Raw genomic sequence first — 22,362 nt, 5'->3', positions numbered from 1 at the left:
CAGACAATGGACTGGTTTCTGTGGGAGACCTATGGCTAAGTTATGCAGGTTCCTATGTGAATGAACAACAGAAAACTGGTGGTGAAACGATTGGGGCAGAGGAGATATAGGGATGCTCTGGAGAGAGAGAAAGAATGTAGTTTGCTGAAAAGTTAGCCCAAGGTGGAGAAGGGAAGGCACATTCACCTCATCTGGATGCTGTTCCATATAGGACAGTGAATATTCATCACCATTCAACAAAATTAAATTGTAACCATTGAAGGAAACGTGGGCACCAACAAATAGATCCTGAGCTGTGAAGTAGACCGAGGGCTCACTCTTAAAAACTTTCTGTCCAGGTTTCTTAATACGACCTCTTTCCAAGAACTTCCCACCAATTACTCCTAGAGAAAGAGAATGGCAAAGAATTAGTTCTTGCTCTAAAACAAACAAAAACCATTTGTGCCTTGCTTTTGTCAAGGCGACTCAGATTTCTATAGCACTTTCCAAATGGCAAAGAGATGGACTCAGTACATCTGTGAGATTAGGTACACGATATGGATAGAGAAACCTGAGACTTGGAAACATGGCAAGATTTGGTTGATTGTCACATGGCTTACAAATGCTGGAATCCAGGCTTCCAAGTCCATGCTTCTCTCCACTAATACTCTAGTTCTTTCATATCCAGAGGGCACATCATTTCATCTAGACTCCTATTTTCCATCAGTGTGATGGAAATAACTAATTTTTAAGTTGTAGAAGCGAATGGGATAATGTTGAACTTTGTAGACAAGTGAGTTAAAAAGCAGTGGAATGATTTCACTCTCCTAAAATGAGGTCTTTCTCCAGTCTATTTTCTCCCTAATTCAAGAAATAGTCAATTCATTCAAGTATTTATTGAGTTCTGCCCCATGACCCTATTTTGGGATTCCCTATGCAAGAAGCTTAAAATTCCTACTAGAATCACAAAATCAAAGAATTTTAAAGTTGGAAAGGTCCTTAGCTCTTATAAAATATAATCTTCTTGAGGACACTTATTATTTTATTTTTGTCTTTATATCGCCAAACATAATTCCTTGCACATAGCAGGCACTTAATAAATGCCTGATTTCAATTGAATACAGTTTAAACTTTGACCCAAAGCACCATGACAGATGGAAGAAGTTGAAAGAGAAATTTCATATAAAATTACCAAAGCACTCATAGACACTTGAGTCTCCCTTCCAAGGTATATACAAGAACTGTATAAATCAAACTATAAACAACTATTTAGAGAAAGAAAGACAGAACTAAATAATTGGGAAAGTGTATTAATTGCTCATAGGAATACTACAAATGATAATACTACCTAAATTAATTCATTTAGTCAATACCATTCTAATCTAAGAATCAAGGGGTTAATTTGTAGAAGAAGAAGAAGAAATAATAATAACAAAATTCATATGGAAGGGAAAATAGATCAAGAATCTCAAAAGAAGTAATGGAAATAAAGAGAAATAAAGAGGTCTTATCAGTCCCAGAATTCAAGCTCTACTACAAAGCAGCTATTATTAAAACAATTTAGTATTGGTTAAGAGAGAGATCAATCGATGGAACAAATTAGGTAAACAACATACAGAAGCACAAGTATTTAATAGTATTCAATAAATGCAGCAAATAGAATAAGAACTCACTATTTAACAAAACTGATCAGAATACTAAATAGTAGTATGGAAGAAATTAGACCTACACCTCACACCTTACACAAAGATGAGCTCCAAATGGAAATGAGCCCATAATATAAAAGATCACATCATAAAATAGAGAAAGCAATAAATAAAGACTTATGGATGAGAGAAAAGTTCAGGAATGGAGAGGATCATAGAAGATGAAATGAATAATTTTGATTATATAAAATTTTTAAAGTTTTGCAAAACAAATCTCATAAAGCTAAGGTTAAAAAGGAAATAAGTAAGTGGGATAAATGTTTATACTAAGTTTCTCTGATGAAGTTTTGCTCCTAAGATGAATAAAGTATAAATTTAAGAAAAGAATCATTCCTCAATTGATAAATAGTATAAGGATAAGAATAGACAGTTCTCCAGGGAAGAAATCCAGGATGTCTATAGCCACATAAAAAAAAATGCTCCTAGTCACTAATTAGAAAAATGCAATTTAAAGCAATTCTCAAGTTCCACTTCACATCCCTTTAGAGTGGCAAAGATGACAAAAAACAAAAACAAAACTGGGAAATGATACAAGTTTCATATATGCTGAAGAACCTGTGAACATAGACACCATTTTGGAAAGCAATATGGAATTATACACAAAAAGTTAACAAATTTTGTGTGAAATGATCTAGCTACACTACTGTTAGACCTATACCCAAAAGAAATTTAAAGAAAGAAAGAGTCATTAATGTACAAGAATATCTATAGCAACTCTTTTTGAGGTGGCAAAAAGAAAAAAAAATCCTGGAAACTAAAAGCATGTCTCACAACTGAGGAATGGCTAATTAAGTTATGGTATGTGAATGTGATAGAATTGTGAGGTGCTAAAAGAAATGATTTCAAAGACACAGAAGATTTCTATGAAGTGAAACAGAGTGAAATCAATAGATTTAGAACTATTTCTGCAATAACAAACATCCTGTAAAGACAAACAACTTTGAAAACTGTAAGAACTATGATCGATACAATGATTATTCATATATTGACATGGTTCTATATTCCTTGCTACCAGCTTGCATATTCATAGCTTTAATGTCTTGGCAGCTGACATGTCCAATAGTGGACGAGTCACAAAGAATAATTTTTTTTTCCATGAGGATTATTCTTATGACCAGTGGTTGGTAAAGAGAGGATATGTGGTGGCAGGACAGATTAAGGGCCAGACAGGGTCAAGAAGAATTTCTGAACTAAATAATTAGGAATATGCATTAATTTTTCATGGGTAGGACAAAAATACAAATGACAGTAATACCTAAATTATTTTATATATTACCAAGAACGATTCTCTTGGGATTTTTAGTTATGTCTAATTCTTTGTGACCCAATTTGAGGCTTTCTTAACAGATACTAGAGTGGTCTATCATTTCCTCCTCCAACTCATTTTACAGATGAGGAAACTGAGGCAACTGGATTAAGGGACATGCAGCTAATAAGTAATCTGAGACTGGATTTGAACTAAGAAATATGAATCTTCCTGATTTTATCCAATGTGCCACCTAGCTGCCCTCAGATAGATCTGCGTCCCAGGTAAATCTCTAGAAATAGGTTGCAAAGAGTTGACAAAGAAAGGAGTTTCCATGCTGGGAGAGTCATATAAGGATTCAGATCCCTCTCCACATATCCTCTCCCAAATATTTATTTTTGTGACTGATAGTCACAAGATTAGCAAATTGTGTTGTTGTTGCTAGTGAATTACATTAATTTGCCTAAGTCTTGGATGAGTTACAAAGAATACTTTTATAATAATTAATTTATAATAATTAATTTTATAATAATGATAATCCCTCTTGCCCAACTCTAATCATCTGGTTTTTTTTTTCCTGCCTTGACTGAGGAAACCAAAATGTCTAGGTAAGGGGGAAAGCTGCAGTTGCTGGTCTGCCCTCTATTAGGCTTCATTCATTCCAAATCAGAATGGTGCCAGCATATGCCTTTCATTCAGAAAAGAATAAAGAGCCCTCTCTACTTCTTCAACTAGCAAACATTTATCAAGGACTTACTATGTGCCAAGCACCAGAGAAGCTTCTTTTCAATGAAAAGAATGGTCCTTCTCTTCAATAAGCTTATAATTTAATGGAGGAAACAATGTATATATAAATATTCAAAAATATAAAAGATCCTTACAGAGTGCACACAAGAAAGCTTTAGACTGCAACGCTCTAGCATCCAGGGGAATTTAAGATTTCCTGGAAAAGGTACTACTTGAAATGTGTCCTGAAGAAAGTCAGGGTATCTAAGAATCAGAAGGGAGGAAGTATCATCTTCTAGGCATAGGGAAAAGGCAGGAGAAGGAGCATGGTGAGTTTAAGTAACAGTAAATCAGGATGGAAGAACTCTGTAGAAACCAAGAAGCCCAAAAGGATAGGAAGAGGCTACTTAGGAAGAGCTCTAGGTACCAAAGAGGGAAATTAAGATCTGATGCAAGAGGTAATTTATTCTAGAAACCAGGATATAGAAGCTTCAGAAAGAGAGAGAAAATATTGCAAAGCATTCAATAAAGAACTAAATGCTAGAAATAAAAAAAAAGAAATGCCAGGATCAAATGATAACATCTAGAGTATGGAAACCAGGTTCATGGATCATCCTTACCATATTTTAGAATGAAGCATTATCTGTTACAAAAGAACTGTGTTGTATAAGTGGTAAGAACACTGAATCTGATATTGTAAACTAGAGTTCAAGTCCCAGCTCTCATAATTATTCTTCTTGTCCCTCTGGCCCAACTCTAATCATCTGGTTTTTTTTTTCTTTTAAAAAATATTTTTTCAATTATATGTAATAACAATTTTTAACATTCATTTTCTAAAAGTTTGAGTTCTAAACTCTCTCCCTCCCTTATTCCTCTCATCTTTCCCCGAGGCACTAAGCAATTTCACAAAGGTTGTTCACGTGCTATCATGCAATAAATATTTCCACATTTGTCATGTTGTAGAAGGCATATTAAAAAATGAAAAAAGTAAAGTGAATATATTCAGTCTGAAGACATCAGTTCTTCTCAAAAGATGGATAGCATTTTTCATAATGGGTGCCTTGGAATTATCTTAGATCATTTGCGCATCTGTTTTTTCATCCATAAAATACACGGGCTGGATAGAAAATTTTTCAGTTTTTTTCTGGCTCTAAAGCTATTACTGAGTCTCTTACCTGTGTTTCTCATTTGAAGCTCAAACACTGCAATAGTGTCATCACAGAGGTAATACGAAATGATGAATCTCCGGTCCTTATCAATACAATCATCTGAGTCAAGTTTTGCAAGAAACCGAAGCACGTGACTGACAAGACCGTAGCTAAATAGGAAGAGGGGAATGGCAACATGAACATTTGCAACATTTTGATTTTTTTTTCCTCTCAGATGCATTTAAACACTTTCCATTATAAGATATATAATTTTATCTGAACATGCGAATGATCAGCTCACGTTATGTGCAAAATAAATTCTCCAAAGCAAACGAGAAGATACTAAAAAAGGAAGGTTCTTGTTAAGGTTCTGAATTTTCCAGGAGACATTTCCCCACTAACATATACCACCTGTTTTTGCCATATAACTGAGATTATGGATATATGGTACCAATAAAATAATGTCACCTAAGTCAAAGAAGTGGTGTGGAATAGTAGAAAGAGAGGTGGACTTAGAGTGAGATAAAGAGCTGGGTTCAAACTCCTCTTCTGTTATATGAGCTGTGCCATCCTGGGCAAATATTTTAACCTTTCTTAACCTCAAGCAACTCTTTAAGATTTACTTATTAAGTCATGAACTAGAAATCTAGAATTATGCCCAAAAAGTTATAAAACTGGGTATACCCTCAGACCCAGTGATACCACTATTGTGTCTGTTTCCCAGGGTGAGCGAGGAAAAAGAAAAAGAACCTGTATGTTCTAAAATATGTAGAGTAGCTCTCTTTGTAGTGGCAAAGAATGGAAATTAAACCAATGTCCATCCATTGGGGAATGGCTGAACAAGTTGTGGCATGTGATTGTTATGGAATACTATTGCACCATAAAAATGATGAGAAAGTTAATTTTTTTTTAAAAATAGAATGCCCTAAAAGAAATTATAAAAAATGAAATGAGTAGAACCAAAAGAGAATTATGTACAGCTATAGATTTGATATTTGAGTTTATAAATGTCCACCTCCAGAGAAAGAACCAATAAATAAAAACACAAAAGATATTGCTTTATATATACATTTTTGGGGGTCAAATGATGACTTCTCTAATAAGAGAGGAAGATACCTGGGAATTACAATGCAATCAATAAACTAGTTGTGAACTATATTAGTGTTTGTGGTTTTCGTACTAGGAATTCCCTCCAATGAAAAATCACACATCTATGGCCATACAATCACAGGACCATAAATCTAGAGCCGGGAATGGTCTTAGAGGTCATCTAATATAACTCTCTTGTTTTAGGGATGAGGTAACTGAAGCAACAAGGGTTAAATGGCTTGTCCCAGATCGTAAGAATCTGAGGCTGAATTTGAACTAGAACCTAACAAGACTAAATCTTTAGGAAAATTAATGTAACTCAGTGGTGAATATATAACCAATCTGATGAGCACTAATTTCAATCCTATTGCTTTCCTGGTCATTGAACCACAGGTTTTTAGAGCTGGAAGTAAAGAATATCTAGTCCAGACTTCCCCAAAGTCATATCAAATGTAATATAAACCAGATCCTGGATCTCAGTCAACATCCCATAGTCTCCAAATGCAGTGATCATTCTGCTATGAATCATTAAATGGATCTCTATCTCCTACAGGAGAAGATTTATTTTTAATATACTGAATAATTTCTATTTCTGGGCTTTGAATAAAGGCTCAGGTTTGTCCTTCAAATTTCTTTATTCATTCCTTTGTTCCTAATGAATCCAAGGAATGCTCTTTACATCATCTACCCTGGCACATCTTCTGTATTAGGTCAACTGAAAAGTGAGATTGTGGTTTCTATCCTGCTCAGTAAACAAAAACCAGCTTAGGCCAGGCATGTCTGCAAGCAGCATGGCAGTGTCCTTGAGCCTAGCATTGAAAAGTTTTGAACAAATCCATTCCTACATGGGAAGAACCTGATTTCTTCTTCTAAACGCTGGAATTCTAGGACCAGACACGTGATTTTTCATTACCACCAAGTAACTGGGGAGGGACTGAGAAAATGATGGACCACCTCCTCATTGACTATTCACCAATTATAAATGCCTTGGGATGTCTAGGGGAAGGTGGAATAATGAGCTTCCAAAATTGTATTTAATGACTCAAAGGAGTATCTTTGTCTTTGATCACCAAGTGAGATCACTGACCAATTAATTTATTGGTTGTTGCTAGCCTGCTCAATAAATTGATTTTCTTACCTGGAAATTCTCTTGAAATTTTTAATAATCACATGCCACATCATCTATCTGCTCTCCATCTAGCTCTAATGGCCCTCCGCCCTCCCTAGCCAAATTTTCTTCCCACTGCACTTAACAGAGACACCTCATCTCAGACTTTAGTAGCTCCAAGTTACTTACTCTCCTGTGCCATACTCAGCCATGCCTCTCTGTCTTTGTTCTTAACTGCTTCCATCTGCAATATCTTCATTCTCCCTTTTGTCCATCCCAAGTCCCAACTGTCCTTCAAGGTCCAGATCAAGTCCTACCCATTCTATCAATCCTCACAGGTTTGCTCCAGCCTTCATTCATCTCTTAATTCCTCCCATGGGGATGCCACCATACATATCACTCTCGATAGGGCAGCTGGATAGAATGCCAGGTCTGGAATCAGGAAGACTCATCTTTCCAAGTTCAAATCTGACCTCAGACACTGTCTATTTGAGCCTGGGTAAGTCACTAAATCCTGTTTGCTTTAGTTTCCTCATTTGTAAAATGAGCTGGAGAAGGAAATGGCAAACCGCTCCACTAGTTTCTGCCAAGAAAACTCCAAAATGGATTCATAGTCAGACACAACTGAAAACAACTAAACAAAAAAAAAAAATTGTTTATAAATACTCTCATATTATTTGTTATTCTTTCTCGTGCATTAGTTTTATCTCAATTCCTATTTCTTAGGATCTGGAATCTATCTATATGTTTAAAAAAAAGTTACAGTTCTTCTGGCAAGACTCAAGCTGGCTGTCTTGTGAAGGAGCCTAAGTTGCTAAAGATACTTTCCATCTTGAGAAGCTTTTTTAGGACCAAGACTATAGAAGCAGAGCTAGATGGCTCAGGGGATTGAGAGCCAGTCCTAGAGAGTGGAGAATCTGGATTAAAATCTGACTTCAGATTTTAATCCAGATTATTATTATTATATTATTATTATTATTATTATTCCTAGCTCTGTGACCCTGGGCAACTCACTTAACCCCCATTGCCTAACCCTTACCACTCTTACCACTTAAACAAAGGTTTAAAAATAAAGGAATAAAGGATGAAATTTTTCAGAAGAACAGAAGTTGTTAAAAGCCTTCCAGGGGGACTATATAGACAGAAAATGGTAAGGCTTTCCTTTAGGCACACAGAGCAGCAGCCATGATGGTATAAATAGGCAGTTCCCCTCCTCAAACCTATACCTCTGAGGAGAGTGAAGAGGCTGAGCAACACTGCTAGATCACTAAGGGGAAAAAATAATCTGTGAGAAATATGAAGGAACTGGAGATCTTTCCATATCTCTTTCTCCCTGCTACCTGTGAAAAGTTGCTTCATTTTTTTGAACCTGTTTCCTCATGAGTATATTAATGGGTTGAAATAGTTGAATTTTTTTATTTTTTATTTATTTTTTTATTTTAATAACAAATTCCATATAAGTTTTCTGAAGTTATATGATGCAAATTGTCTCCCTCATTTCTTCCTTCCCAGCTCCCAGAGCTGGCAAGCGAGTCAATCTATGTTATGCATGTATTATCACACAAAACATATTTCCATATCATTCAAGAAGTAGTTGATCTTTACAGTTCCTTGTAGCTCAAAGGTTCTATAACTATCCTGAGCAATATTTCTCTCCATCTGGTAGTCAAGATGCCCTTTCTTAAGATCAGATTTAATGAAAAAAGTCAAAATGGAGGGGAATACACAGACAATAATCATAACTGTGAATGTGAATGGAATGAAATCACCCATAAAACAGAGATAGCAGAGTGGATTAAAAACAAGAATCCTACCATATAGGTTTGTCTACAAGAAACATACTTGAGGCAGGGTGGCACATACAGGGTAAAGGTCAGAGGCTGGAGCAGAATCTACTGGGCTGAAATTGAGACAAAGAAGGCAGGAAGAGCAATCATGATCTCAGAAGCTAAAGTAAAAATAGATTTGATTAAAAGAGACAAGTAAGGAAATTACATCTTGATAAAAGGTAGTATAAATAATGAAGAAATATCAACATATATGCACCAAATGGCTCAGCTTCTAGATTTTTAAAGGAAAAACTGACGAAACACAAATTGAACAAAAAAAAAAAGAAGGGAAGTGAATGAAATGTTGAAAAATTAGAGTTAATAGATATCTGGAGAAAATTGATTAGAGGTAAAAAGGAAAATACCTACTTTTCAACAGCACATGGTACATATACAAAGATTGACTATGTACTAGGGCATAAAAACATAGAAAATAAATGCAAAAAAGCAGAAATAGTAAATGCAACTTTATCAGATCATAATGCAATAAAAATCATAATCCGGGCTCATGGAGAGGCAAATTTAAAATTAATTGGAAACTAAATAATTTAATTCTACAAACCTGGTGGGTCAAAGAACAAATCAAAGAAACAATTACTAATTTGTTTGAAGAGAATGACAATGAGGAGTCAGTATATCAAAATCTATGGGATATAGCCAAAGCAGTTCTTAGGGGAAAATGTATATCCCTGAGTGCCTATATCAACAAAATAGAGGGGGAGATCAATGAATTGGGCATGCAAATTAAAAAGAAAAAGAACAAATAAAAAACCCTAGATAAAAACTAAAAATCAAAGAAGAAATTAGTAAAATTGAAAGTAAAAGAACTATTGAACTAATAAATAAGAGTAGGATCTGGTTCTTTGAGAAAAACAATAAAATTGGTTAACCCAATTTAAAAAAGAAAAAAAGAAAACCAAATTAATTGTATCAAAAATAAAAAGGGTGATCTCACCTCTAATGAAGAAGAAATTAAGACAATTATTAAGAGCTATTTTACCCAATAATAGATGTTTGATAGAATTCACTTGCAAATCCATCTGGCCATGGGGATTTTCTTCTTAGGGAGTTCCTTGATGACTATCCTATTTCTTCTTTTGTTAATCTAGGCAATTGATAATTTTATAAATATTCATCAATTTCACCTAGATTGTCATATTTAAAGAACAACTAATACCAATATTCTACAAACTATTTGACAAAATAAGCAAGGAAGAAGTCTTGCCAAATTCTTTTTATGACATAAATAAGGTACTGATTCCCCAAGCCATAAAGACCAAAAACAGAGAAAGAAAACTATAAATCAATCTCCTTAATAAATATAGATGCAAAAATTTTAAAGAAAATACTAACAAAGAGATTATAGCAAGTTATCACAAAGATTATTTACTATGACCAGGTGGTATTTATACCAGGAATGCAAGGATGGTTTAATAATAGGAAAACCATCTGCATATTTGACCATATCAATAAACAAACTAACAGAAATCACATGATTATCTCAATAGATGCAGAAAAAGCCTTTGACAAAATACAACACCAATTCCTATTGAAAACACTAGAAAGTGTAAGAATAGAAGGGTCTTTCCTCAAAATAATAAGCAGTATTTATTTTGTTTTAGGTAGGTCTTAGGGATACGGTCAGAAGTGATACCAATTGATTATTTTGGGCCAGTATTAGAGTTTCCACAGTGTGGGTTAAAAGGGCCGGCAGTTAGCCCTGACCAGGCCTGAGCCTGATCTGGGTCCAGCGCACATATTTCTCATTTATGGAGTTGGAAAAAGATAATCGAAGGTATAGTTTATTTCCACAGAGAGGTCTGAAGGGAAAAGGAGAATCTCTGCCACTATTTCACTAGCTAATACCCAGATCTAAACCTTCTCACAAAGGGTCTTCAGAGGTTTTATAGATTATATTTGTCACCCTCACCTCTTTAACTGTACCCAGGACCCTGTTCTAGCTACCTTGAACTAAACAACCTCTCTTGATAATTAATAGAGGTGCTGGTCTGTGACAAATTAGACAGGGAACAAAGTGTAGGTCCCAGGTCCAACTGGATCCATACCTCTGCTTACTAACAATGCTATCTAGCTGGGTGCTAGTTCAGGTTAGTGTCAGGTTCACAGGATCTTCTTTTAAGAAAACACAGCAACACGGACAAGAAATGAAACCTCAGGACTTGGAATTTACTCCCTCCAGGTTTATATCCAGAGAGAGCGCTAACAGCCCCTGAGTTCCAGCTTAACCCTTCCTTCCAGTCTTCCAGAATCTTCCATCTTCAGGTCTCATGCATCTGTCCTCTGCAAACCTTTATCTATCCTATTATAGTTATCTTTTCCTCATAACAATTTAAAACCAACAGCAAGTATCATCTGCAATGGGAATAAGTTAGAAGCCTTCCCAATAAAATCAGAAGTGAAGCAAGGATGCCTATTATCACCACTATTATTTAATATTTTACTAGAAATTCTAGAAGTAGCAATTAGAGAAGAAAAAGAAATTGAAGGGAATAAAGTAGGCAATGAGAAAACTAAATTATCACTTTTTGAAGATGATATGATGATATACTTAGAGAATCCAAGAAAATTAAATAAAAAGCTAGTGGAGATAATTAATAACTTTAGCAAAATAGCAGGATACAAAATAAGCCCACACAAATCATTAGCATTTCTACATATTTCCAACAAAACTCAGCAGTAAAAGTTAGAAAAAGAAACTCCATTTAAAATCACTCTAATCAATATAAAATATTTGGAAATCTATCTGCCAAGACAAACTCCGGAATTATATGAACATAACTATAAAACACTTCACACAAATAAAACTAGATCTAAACAATTGGAAAAACATTAATTGCTCATAGATAGGATGAGTTAATATAGTAAAAATGACAATCCTATCTAAATTAATTTACTTATTCAATGCCATACCTAGCAAACTACCAAAAAACTTTTTTTATAGAATTAGAGAAAACTATAACAAAATTTATCTGGAAGAACAAAAAAATCAAGAATATCAAGGGAAATAATGAAAAAATGTGAAGATGGTGGCCCAGCAGCACCAGATCTTAAATTTTATTATGAAGCAGTGATCATCAAAACAATATGGTACTGCCTAAGAGAAGGGTAGATCAATGGAATAGACTCAGGATAAATTACTTCAGCAAGATAGTGTTTAATAAATGCAAAGATCCCAGCTTTTGGGACAAGAACCCACTATTTGAGAAAAAACTGCTGGAAAAATTAGAAAACAGTATGGGGAAAATTAGGTTTAGATTAACATCTCATACCCTAAACCAAGATAAATTCAAAATGGGTAAAAGGTTTAAACATCAAGAGGGAAATTATAAGTAAATTAAGTGAACATAGAATAGTATACCTGTCATATCTATAGGAAAGGGAAGAATTTAATACCAAGCAAGTGACAGAGGACATTACAAGATGTAAAGTGAACAATTTTGATTATAGTAAATTAAAAAGGGTTTGTACAAACAAAACCAATGCAACCAAAATTAAAAGCAGAACACCAAACTGGGGGAAATTTTTCTAATAAAATTTTCTGACAAAAATAATTTCCTAAATATATAAGGAACTAAGTCAAATGTATAAGAAATCAAGCCATTTCCCAACTGACAAGAGATATCAATAGGCAGTTTTCAGATTAAAAAAAAAACAAATAAACTATCAATAATCACATGAAAAAAATGTTCTAAATCTCTCTTGATTAGAGAAAATCAAATCAAAACAACTCTGAGGTACCACCTCACACCTACCAGGTTAACCAATATGACAGTAAAGGAAAATGATAAATGTTGGAGGGAATACAGTAAAATTGGGACACTAATGCATTGCTAGTAGAGTTGTGCATTGATCCAACCATTCAGGAAGGCAATTTGGAATTATGCCCAAAGTGCTATATAAGACTGTCTGCCCTTTGATCCAGCAATACCACTGTTGGGTTTGTATCCCAAAGAGTCAATAGGGAAAAATACACATACAAAAATACTTATAGCTGCATCTTTGTAGTGGCAAAAAAATTGGGAAATGAGGGATTGTTCCTCGATTGAGGAATGGCTGAACAAACTGTGGTATATGACAGTGATGGAATACTATTGTGCTATAAGGAATGATAAATTGCTTGATTTCTCTATAAACTGGAAAGACCTCCATGAACTAATATGAAGTTAAATGAACAGAACCAGGACAACATTGTACATAGTAACTGAAACATTAGGGGACAATCAAATGTAATAGACTTTGCTAATAGCAATGCAATGATCCAGGACAACCCCTAGAGATTTATGAGAATGAAAGCTATCCACATCAAGTGAATGAACTGTGGGAATAGAAATGCAGAAGAAAAACATATAATTTATCATTTGTCCATAAGAGTATATGATTTGGGGTTTGGGTTTTTAAAGAGTACTCTATTACATAAATGAATAATATGGAAATAAGTTTTGAGTGATAATGCATGTATAATTCAATGGAATTGCCTGTCAGCTCTGGGAGGGGGCAGCAGGAAAAAAAAAACTTAAAAAAAATAAAGAATAAAAAAAAATTTAAAAGAAGCCCTTTCCTAAGTCCAATTGAAATTCTTCTTTCTTCCACTTCATTTCTCCCCAAACAAGTGGCGAGAAACTTGCTCTAAAGAACAACTAAAATGTTACTGTAATCCACTTTCCAATTCATGGCTAAGCACTATGTGGTATATGTCAGAAACTTATTTAACAACCATATTTTCTTGCACTGGGTCTTCTGTTTCTTTGGTTTTTACTGCTTTTAAAACCTTAGCTTATGCATAGGACTCCTTGCTGAATTGTACTGGTTACTATGGAAACAGGGTCATAGGTTTGAGTAGCATTTGAGGGAAGCACATTCTGGACCCAGTGATTAGTAGACATGAAGCAAAGTTAGCAATGTCTGTACCTGTAGAACCAACCCAGGTGATAGAACAGCATTAAACCACAAGTCATATGTCACTGGGAATGTGATTTTCATGACCACTTTTGATTCAGAACCAGAAGTATACTATTTATAATCAGGATTTTTCAAGTGGCTTTTGTATTGTACAGGGAAAATAGGAAAAGAATGCCTCGAACTAAAGAAAGTCCATTCCCCCGAGATCCAAAACCAATTTATTGACCAAAGAAAATTATTTTTCCAACATTCATTTTCCAACAGGAACAATTTACTCCCCATCTTATTTCAGGTGACTATCCCAAAAAAACAGCAATCAGCCAATATATCAAAAACTACAATTCTTATTACAGAGTAATAGGAGTTTTCTATTGGAATTACTATATCATCAATAAGATTTTACTTAAGATATTTTGGTTCCTTGTATAAGTGATTAAAATGCAAAAGGCTCTCATTTTAAGACATGAGCTCTTACATAATTTCTTACCTTAATAGCTAGAAATTTTGTATCAATTTACAATAATTGTTAACAAAAATACTGTATCAATCACTATCCACATATGTTGTATGTACCTCAAAATACTGGAAAGCATCATCCATGAATTGTGCCAACTTTACCTAACTGAATGCTTTAATATCTTTAAATAAATTGAATAAATTCGAATCTTTAAATAACGGCACTCAATATTGTACAGAATTATAGGTTAATCATTTTAGAGAGTTGCTTGATACAAAAGGTTTTGACTTGTCTAAGGTTACCCAGCAAGTATCTATCCGAAAAAGGTCTTTAGACCTTTCAGATGTGCCCACACTTAGATCTTCCTGATTCTAGCAGCCACGGTATAAACTTCCTTCTCTCAATCTTCTCCTACATTTCTTCTTTCTTTTTCCACTTTTCCTGTCCCATTATTACTCACATCCTGAGTACTGTTCCTCACTAGTTTATGATTACATATTTCTTTGTACCATGCCTTCTTTCCTTGTGGAAGAATAAACCAGAGAGGCAATGGAAAACACTCAGGACATATGATTTTAGGGGTTGTTTTTCATGCTTTTGAAAAATAAGTTCTCAGCATACAGACTACTCTTTAATCACTTTAAAAAGTGACATTTCAGCAATTTAAACAATCTCTTGATCACTGAACTCAACTAAATAACTTTGAGATACTGAATAACACATTTAAGTCACCCAAACTTCCTATACCATCTTCTGGGGAGTCATTATCTTCTTGGTTATATATCAGGAAAATGTAATTAAGTTAGAGACAACATTAATTTACTTTATGAGCCTTTAGATGATATATGTTAAAAATCAAGACCCCTGAATGAACAATTTATGTTAGGCAATTATTATCATGTTGGATTTAAATTAGGTGAAGAGAATATTTGTCTTTGCCATGTGATGTATATCTTAAATTCTAAGGAAAAAAATTAGAAATGATTTTACTTTTTTAAAAAAAACCTTGTGTTCAATACCTGTCTTTTTCCATAAATTTCTTGAAATCTTTCTGGGGTGGTTTGGGCATAAGTCCCAAGCAGGAACAAAGAGAATCCTCTTCAGAGCCATATCCATGATAGGGTGGAAAAGTCTTCTCTACTGTGGGAGGAGGCGGGTTCTTGTACGGAATTGGGGTAAAATCCACTATAACAAAACATGGGAAAACAAATCATCAACTTTTTCCCCACTCTGATTATGACTGTTTTGAAAGATACACGATGTTTTAAGATGAACAAGAAGATCTGGGTGGACTAATCTTAAGATATAGCAAAACCTTGGGAGAATATGTTTCAATCATGTTTGTGAAAACCACAAAATTCCCAAAGTGGCATGCACATGTTCAAGTGGAGGGAAAAAGCTTAAGTAACAAAAGTAAAATAAACATGTATCCTTTGTCATCACATGCTGATATTTAGATAGGATCCCTTTTATCTAATTGGTTTTCCTCCAATTTACTGAGAAATAGGAAGCTAAGCTAAAAAAAATGTGGAAAATTTATCACCCATAGCCACATTTTTAACCTGTAATTTTACCCTTCTTCTGCCTTCAACCAGAACTGCTATATAGATTAAATTTTTTTCATTAAAAGAAGAAATTGGCTCGTTTAGCTTACTTTCAATCTTTCTTTTCCCATTTTTTTTCATATATTAACTGAACCTCCTGAAAAGCCCCATCAATCATTCAATCAACAAGCATAAATGATCTACCAAAGTGCCAGGCACTATGCCAAGCACTGGGGATAAAAAGGGGAAAGAAAAAAAAAGAGGAAATAGCCCCTGCCCTCAGGGAGCTTACAAAGGGAGAGTCAAGAAGCACATATATCAGATAACAAGGTAAACTTAGAAGGGAAAGCTCTAGCAGCTGGGGGCCTGGGAGCAGAACTTTAAAGAAAGCCAAGGATTCAAAGGGAAAAAATTTAAAAAAGAAAATAAAGAAAGCCAAGGATTCTTAAGTCGGGGCTGAAGAGGGAGAGCTCTCTAGGCTGGAGGGCAGCCAGGACAAAAACAAGGACAAAGGAAGAGATGGTATATGGAAAACAGCAAAAGAAGCCAGTATGGCTGAACTAGAAGGTGGGTAGAAAATGGATTAAATTAAGTGTAAAAAGCCTGGAGATATAAGAGGCCAGGCGCAAAGAGAAATGCTGGAGACATTATATTTGATCTGAGGAGTAATAGAGAGGGACCCACCGAATTGTTTGAGGGGGAAAGGGTTTGGGCACGTGTGGATGATGGGATGCCATGGGGAGAGATACGGCAGCAAGACAGTGAGGGTATTGTAGTAAAGCAGGAGAGGAGAAGAAGACCTGAACCAGGGTGGCATGAGAGCAGAGGAGAGCAGGGAAAGAGTAAGATTTGGCAACTGATGGAGTATGTCAGGAAAGTGAAGGTCAAGTTAGGAGAGAGAGGGAGAGAGAGAGACAGAGAGACAGAAAGAGAGAGAGACAGAGAGAGACAGAGACAGAGAGAGAGAGGTAGAGAGGAAGAGAGAGAGAGGTAGAGAGAGAGAGAGAGAGAGAGAAAGAGAGAGAGAGAGAGAGAGAGAGAGAGGAAGAGAGAGAGAGAGAGAGAGAGAGAGAGAGAGAGAGAGAGAGAGGAAGAGAGAGAGAGAGGAGAGAGACAGAGAAAGAGAGAGAGAAAGAGAGAAATATACACATGTATCTGTGTGTATTTGGTATTTTTATTTATATTATGTATTTACATATAATTAAATATACTATTGAGGAATTATTAAATATATTATTAGATGAGTTTACTGTCTTATTTCCTTATTACTGTAGGGGGAGGTTTGGAAGAGAACAGCATCTCAATTTACCATTTCATTTCACTATCTTAATCAAAAGATCTCCTTTGTGTGAATTGCCATACCAGACTCCCTCTTGAAAATGACTTTAAAATTAAAACTACTGTAAAATTGCTCTGCAATTGTATGGACTAAGATGTAATGGATTTTTTTTAAGTTTGAAAGTAGCCAGCTGCTTACTCTCTCAAAAGAAATCAGTTTGTGTTGAGTGGTCTATAAGGCTGCTTTCATTTATTTATTCTTAGTCTGTGAGAGGGAAGAAGAGGACGGCGGATTGGTCCTATTTTCTTTTTATGGTCAGACAACTTTTAGGCAATTATCTATACGGTATGTCTAAAAAATAAACGCTTATTTCAATAAAGAGAAGGCAATAATACTGGGCATGTTCACAGAGTCCTTTTCAATTTGCGAGTGCTTTTCTCAAAACCACCATAGGAGATCAAGAGCAAATATAATTCCTCATTTTACAGATGAGAAACGATGGCTTACAAGTGATGGCATCATAGGGCTATTAAGCATGAAAGTGGTGTTGATAGAGTTGTTTATTGTGTCCTCCATATTGCTATGCCCACCACAGGATGGTGAGCACTCGCCATTCTAAGCTGGATGACTATTTCATAATTCTTTCCAACAACAATTAATGAGAGGAAATTTGCATATGTAAATTTTCTCTTTTATTGTCAAAATTCTGACAAAGAATAGTCAGATTCGAGCACTTGCCTCTATAAAGTAAAAGTGGATGCTTCGGTTTTTCTTACCCAAGGCTACCTTTTTAATAGATAGAGACAGTTCAAAAGCCTAAAAGTGAGAAGCTTTTATTACTTTGGAACAGATTCTTTTCAACTTCTTTTTCTGTTTGGGTCATACCCATAACCTGTGATTGAGTCTCCCTAAGCATAATCCCTAGAAGAGCCTTTTCCCCATTCTTTCACTATCAGAAACTGCCCAGAGAAAGGTATTTAGGAAAGAGCCATCTAGTATCTCTCCCTGACTCACCCCTCCAGGGGGCTGCCAACAAAGATCACTAGCCAATGTGCCCAGCTAGCATGCTGGGAAAATGACTGGTGTAGCTGAGTGGCCCTGGGCAAGTCACTTAGCCCCCCCCCCCCCCTTGCCTAGCTTTTGCTCTTCTGTCTTAAAGTTGTTACTAAGAGAGAAAGTAGCGGGGCATCTGGGTGGCTCAGTGGATGGAGAGTCAGGTCTAGAGACAGGAGGTCCAGGGTTCAAATGTGGCCACAGATACTTCATAGCTGTGTGACCTTGGGCAAGTCACTTACACCACCCCCACCACCCCTTTCCACTCTTCTGCCTTGGAATCAATACAAAGTATTGATCCAAAGAGGGAAGGCAAAGGGTTTAAAAAAAAACAAACAAGCAAACAGAAGAATATTTTTAAAAAAAAGTGACTTGTGAGTCTCATGTAAAAGCTATACCTTTTTGTTGGAAAGGTATAAAGACAAAGATTTCTCATCTGTCACTGATTGTTTATTAAAAGCGTCAGGCTGCTCCGAGGAAAAACAATAGAGCCACCATTTTCTCTTTTATACAAATGAATGTTCAACTTTTACTATTCAGGTGAGAATTTTTTCGATAATGAAAGAAAAATAATTTGCACAAGTGATTTTCAGTACATGTGGAAAAACATTATGGAATATTAAGTCTTAGGAGAGATAGGAGGGAGGGGGGACCTGGGGGAGGAAGGATTCTTTGTTTAGAATTGCTTCAAGTTTCCTCTGGTGCTACTGCATGTTGGGTCAGCAGGAAACGAAAAAATTTTCAGCTTACCTAATTAAATAAGTATACTTTTGACAAAAACAGTATCACTATGACAAGTTTTACTGTTAATTCTCTCTCTCTCTCTTCATCTCTCCTTCTCTCTCCCTCTTTTTCTCCTCTCCTCTCTCTCTCTTCCTCTCTCCCTTCTCTCTTTCTCCCCTGCCTTTCCCCTCCTTCGTTTCTGTCTCTGTCTGTCTCTGTCTCTCTGTCTCTCCTCTCTGCCTCTCTTCTGTCTCTGTCTCCTTCCTTTCCCCATCTGTCTCTCTGTCTTTGTCTCTCTCCTTCCTGTCTCTGTCTCTGTCTGTCTCTCTCTCTCCTTCTCTGTCTCTCCTTTTTTTCTCTGTCTCTGTCTCTCTTTGTCTTGCTCTCTCCTTCCTTTCTTTCTGTCTCTCTGTCTGTCTTTTTTCTCTCTCTCCCTCTCTGTCTCTCTCTATTTCTCTCTCTTTCTTTTCCCTGTCTCTGTCTCTCTACCTTTGTCTCTCCTTTCTTTGTCTGTCTCTATCTGTCTGTCTGTCTGTCTGTCTCTCTCTCTCTCTCTCTCTCTCTCTCTCTCTCTCTCACACACACACACACACACACACACACACACATGCACTATTGTTCTGAACCATTGTTTCTGGGAGACCACCTCTGGAGTAAGGGATTGAGAGAGATGGCTGGAAATTCATCATGGTTTATAGGAAATGAGTTACGAAAAACATTTTCTGATAATAACAGAAGGTGTACTCTATAATACAATGCACACTATTGCAAGCCCTGGGTGGGCTATAGGCTCAATTGCAACCTAATCAAATACGCATTTTATAACTCCAAAAGAATAATGAGTTTTGTAGCACAGGTTATTTTCTCAACTACCATTTCTTTTGAAGCAGCATTTATGCATCTGAACAGAGTTTAGAACTTTCTTACACTCCAACAGTGCCACCTAGTGACCCCTCAGTGAGGAAAGAGATTCATTCTACTTCTATGACTTCTCAATATCATATTTATATTTTAACATTTGCAGCCCAAAGAGTGAAGTATATTTCACTTAGGAAAATCCCTAAGAAACCAATAAATTCACAAAGCTACTGGAACTCATGTGAACATCCAAGATCCCATTTTATATTGCCATAAAGTCCAAGTTTCTAAGCTTTACCACCTTACCTTTTCAAGTATAATTTCAATAGTTGCCCTCTAAAATTCCCTAATTCTTCCTTAGAATCTTTCTACCAGATCAAAGTTCTACTGGATCCTGGAGTTCTAAATGCTTTGATATCTCTAATGTTTCATCCATATTTATGGAGATTTTAATAAGAGCCTTTTAATAATAACTTTAGTAATAACTTTTTAAAGTTAAAAATGTCTTCACACACACACAATGCCAAACCAGGTAAAAGCTATAGCCAAAAAAGCCTAATACTCTTTTCCAGTGATCCACAGCTACCCAGCCCCAGCAAGGATATATGGGAAATGCTTTAAAAATTCAACAAATATCTAATATTGTAACCATGAATTCATCACTAATTTGTTTTTAGCAATCTTTTCTTTTTAAATTTAATTCCAAATTCTCCTCCTCTCTCCCAACCATCTTTCACGTGAGAAGGCAAGCAAAGAAATCACACAAAACATATTTTCATAGCTATGTTGCAATAAATAAATAAATAAAGCAAGAAAATTATACTTCAATTTACACTCAGAGTTCATCAGTTCTCTCTCTGGAAGTAAACAGCACCTTTTCATCACATCCCTCAGAACTATATTAGACCACTGTACTGATCAGAGCGGTCAAGTCCTTCATAATTGATTATTACAACATCATACTGTGTACAATGATCTCCTGGTTCTTCTCACTTCACTTTGAATCAATTCATATTGCTATGTTTTCTTTTTCTTTTCTGAAAGCACCCCCCACCCTTTTCATTTCTTTATAGCACAACAGTATTCCATCACAATCATAGGCTACAATTTTTCCAGTCATTCCTCAATTGATGAGCATCCCCTCAATTTCTAATTCTTTGCCATCTCAAAAAGAATTGCTAGAAATATTTTACACATATAGGTTCTTTCCTTTGTGGTACTGCTGGGTCAAAGGGAATGTATGCTTTTATAGCCCTTTGGACATAGTTCGAAATTAATCTTCAGAACAGTTGGACCAGTTCACAACTCCATCTATTTTCCCTCATCCTCTCCAGCATTTGTCATTTCTGTTCAGTGTGAGATGGTGACTCACAGTTGTTTTAATTTGTATTTCTCTAATGAATAGTAACTCAGAGCATTTCTTCATATGACTATAATAGATACCTCTAATTTCTTCTTTTTAAAACTGCCTGTTCATATCAATTAGGGAATGGCTCTTTTTATAAATTTGACTCAACTCCTTAGAAATAAGATCTTTATCAGACAAACTTGCTATAAAAACTTTGTATATTAATTCATTTTCTATGACACCTTTTATCAAAAATGTAGTTTTGCTTATCTCTTATAATTAGGTCTATTTTGACTTTTGCTTTTCCTGAGATTATGATTGTTAATCTTACCTTTTTTACTTCTGCTGAAACTATAGATTTTGCCCTAGCCCTTTATTTTAACTCTGTGTGTGTCTTTCTATTTCAAGTGTCTCTTATAAACAACATGTTATTAGACTCTGCTATCCATTTCCATCTAATGGGCAAGTTCATCCCATTCACATTAATCTCTCATTTTACAAATGAGTAAACTGATACCTAGAGAGATTAGGTGATTTGCACAAATTGGTGGCACTATTAAAACTAGAATTCAAAGCTTTCCCAACTCCCTGGAAGCCTTCCTCTAATTAATTATTCTAATATTTTCCAAGTACTCAATGTATCACTTGGACTAGTTATCTGTTGTTCCTCCTTTTTGCCCCATGGCCAATCTACATTCTTTTCTGGTCATCCATATCTTTTATGCCATTTCTCATGTACAAATTATTAGTTCAGTCAAAGTAAAAGTTCCATTCTTATCAAAACTCTAGTTTTCTCTGAATGTTCTTAAATGTATGAAATAAAATAGAATCCAATCTGACCATGGACCCCAAGTTAAGAACCCCTGATTTAGTCCAATCCATACCTGAGCATAATCTTATCCTACATTTGTTTCTAGAAGGAGGAATTCAGAGATTACTACAATTATTTCCACATGTGCCATATGAGTCTATGAAAGCAACATGAATAGTTTTCTTACCAGTTTAGGATATTTGAATATATGAGTCAAGATTAGGAAAGTTACGTTTTTCAGTAAGTCAAAAAACATTTATTAAATGACTATTATGTGCCAGGCGCTGGACTAAGTTCCAGGAATTGAAGAACGAATTCCAAATAGCAGAAAATCATGGATAGACCATTTTGAACCAAGACCTCTATTGCTTTGATAGCAAAAAAACTATTTACTACACACTACCCAAATCATTTCATGGCAAACATTTAATAAGGAAGGCAGATATCTTCCTTTCTCTCTCCTTCCACCTTCTGAAGAGGGGAAAAAGAAACAAAAGAATGAGGGAAAAAATTTCCTAGAGTAGAGTGTGAGCCTGGG

The 22,362-nt window shown here is 35.4% G+C and overlaps 1 protein-coding gene across 3 annotated transcripts in view; it reads right to left on the bottom strand.

Moving 5' to 3' along the window:
• EFHC2 (EF-hand domain containing 2) overlaps positions 1 to 22,362 on the bottom strand; it is a 222,997-nt gene that overhangs the window by 69,582 nt on the left and 131,053 nt on the right. For all 3 annotated transcript variants that reach the window (XM_007493310.3, XM_007493311.3, XM_056826099.1), the window contains 3 exons: positions 15,228 to 15,393; positions 4,833 to 4,975; positions 187 to 383 (listed from right to left, as the gene is read on the bottom strand). In XM_007493310.3, coding sequence (XP_007493372.1) covers positions 187 to 383; positions 4,833 to 4,975; positions 15,228 to 15,393 — 506 coding nt within the window. The remainder of the gene's footprint in view (positions 1 to 186; positions 384 to 4,832; positions 4,976 to 15,227; positions 15,394 to 22,362) is intronic.

The sequence above is a fragment of the Monodelphis domestica genome, chromosome 4 (assembly GCF_027887165.1).
Source record: "Monodelphis domestica isolate mMonDom1 chromosome 4, mMonDom1.pri, whole genome shotgun sequence".
NCBI lineage: Eukaryota > Metazoa > Chordata > Mammalia > Didelphimorphia > Didelphidae > Monodelphis > Monodelphis domestica.
This window is presented reverse-complemented; position numbering and strand designations above follow the sequence as displayed.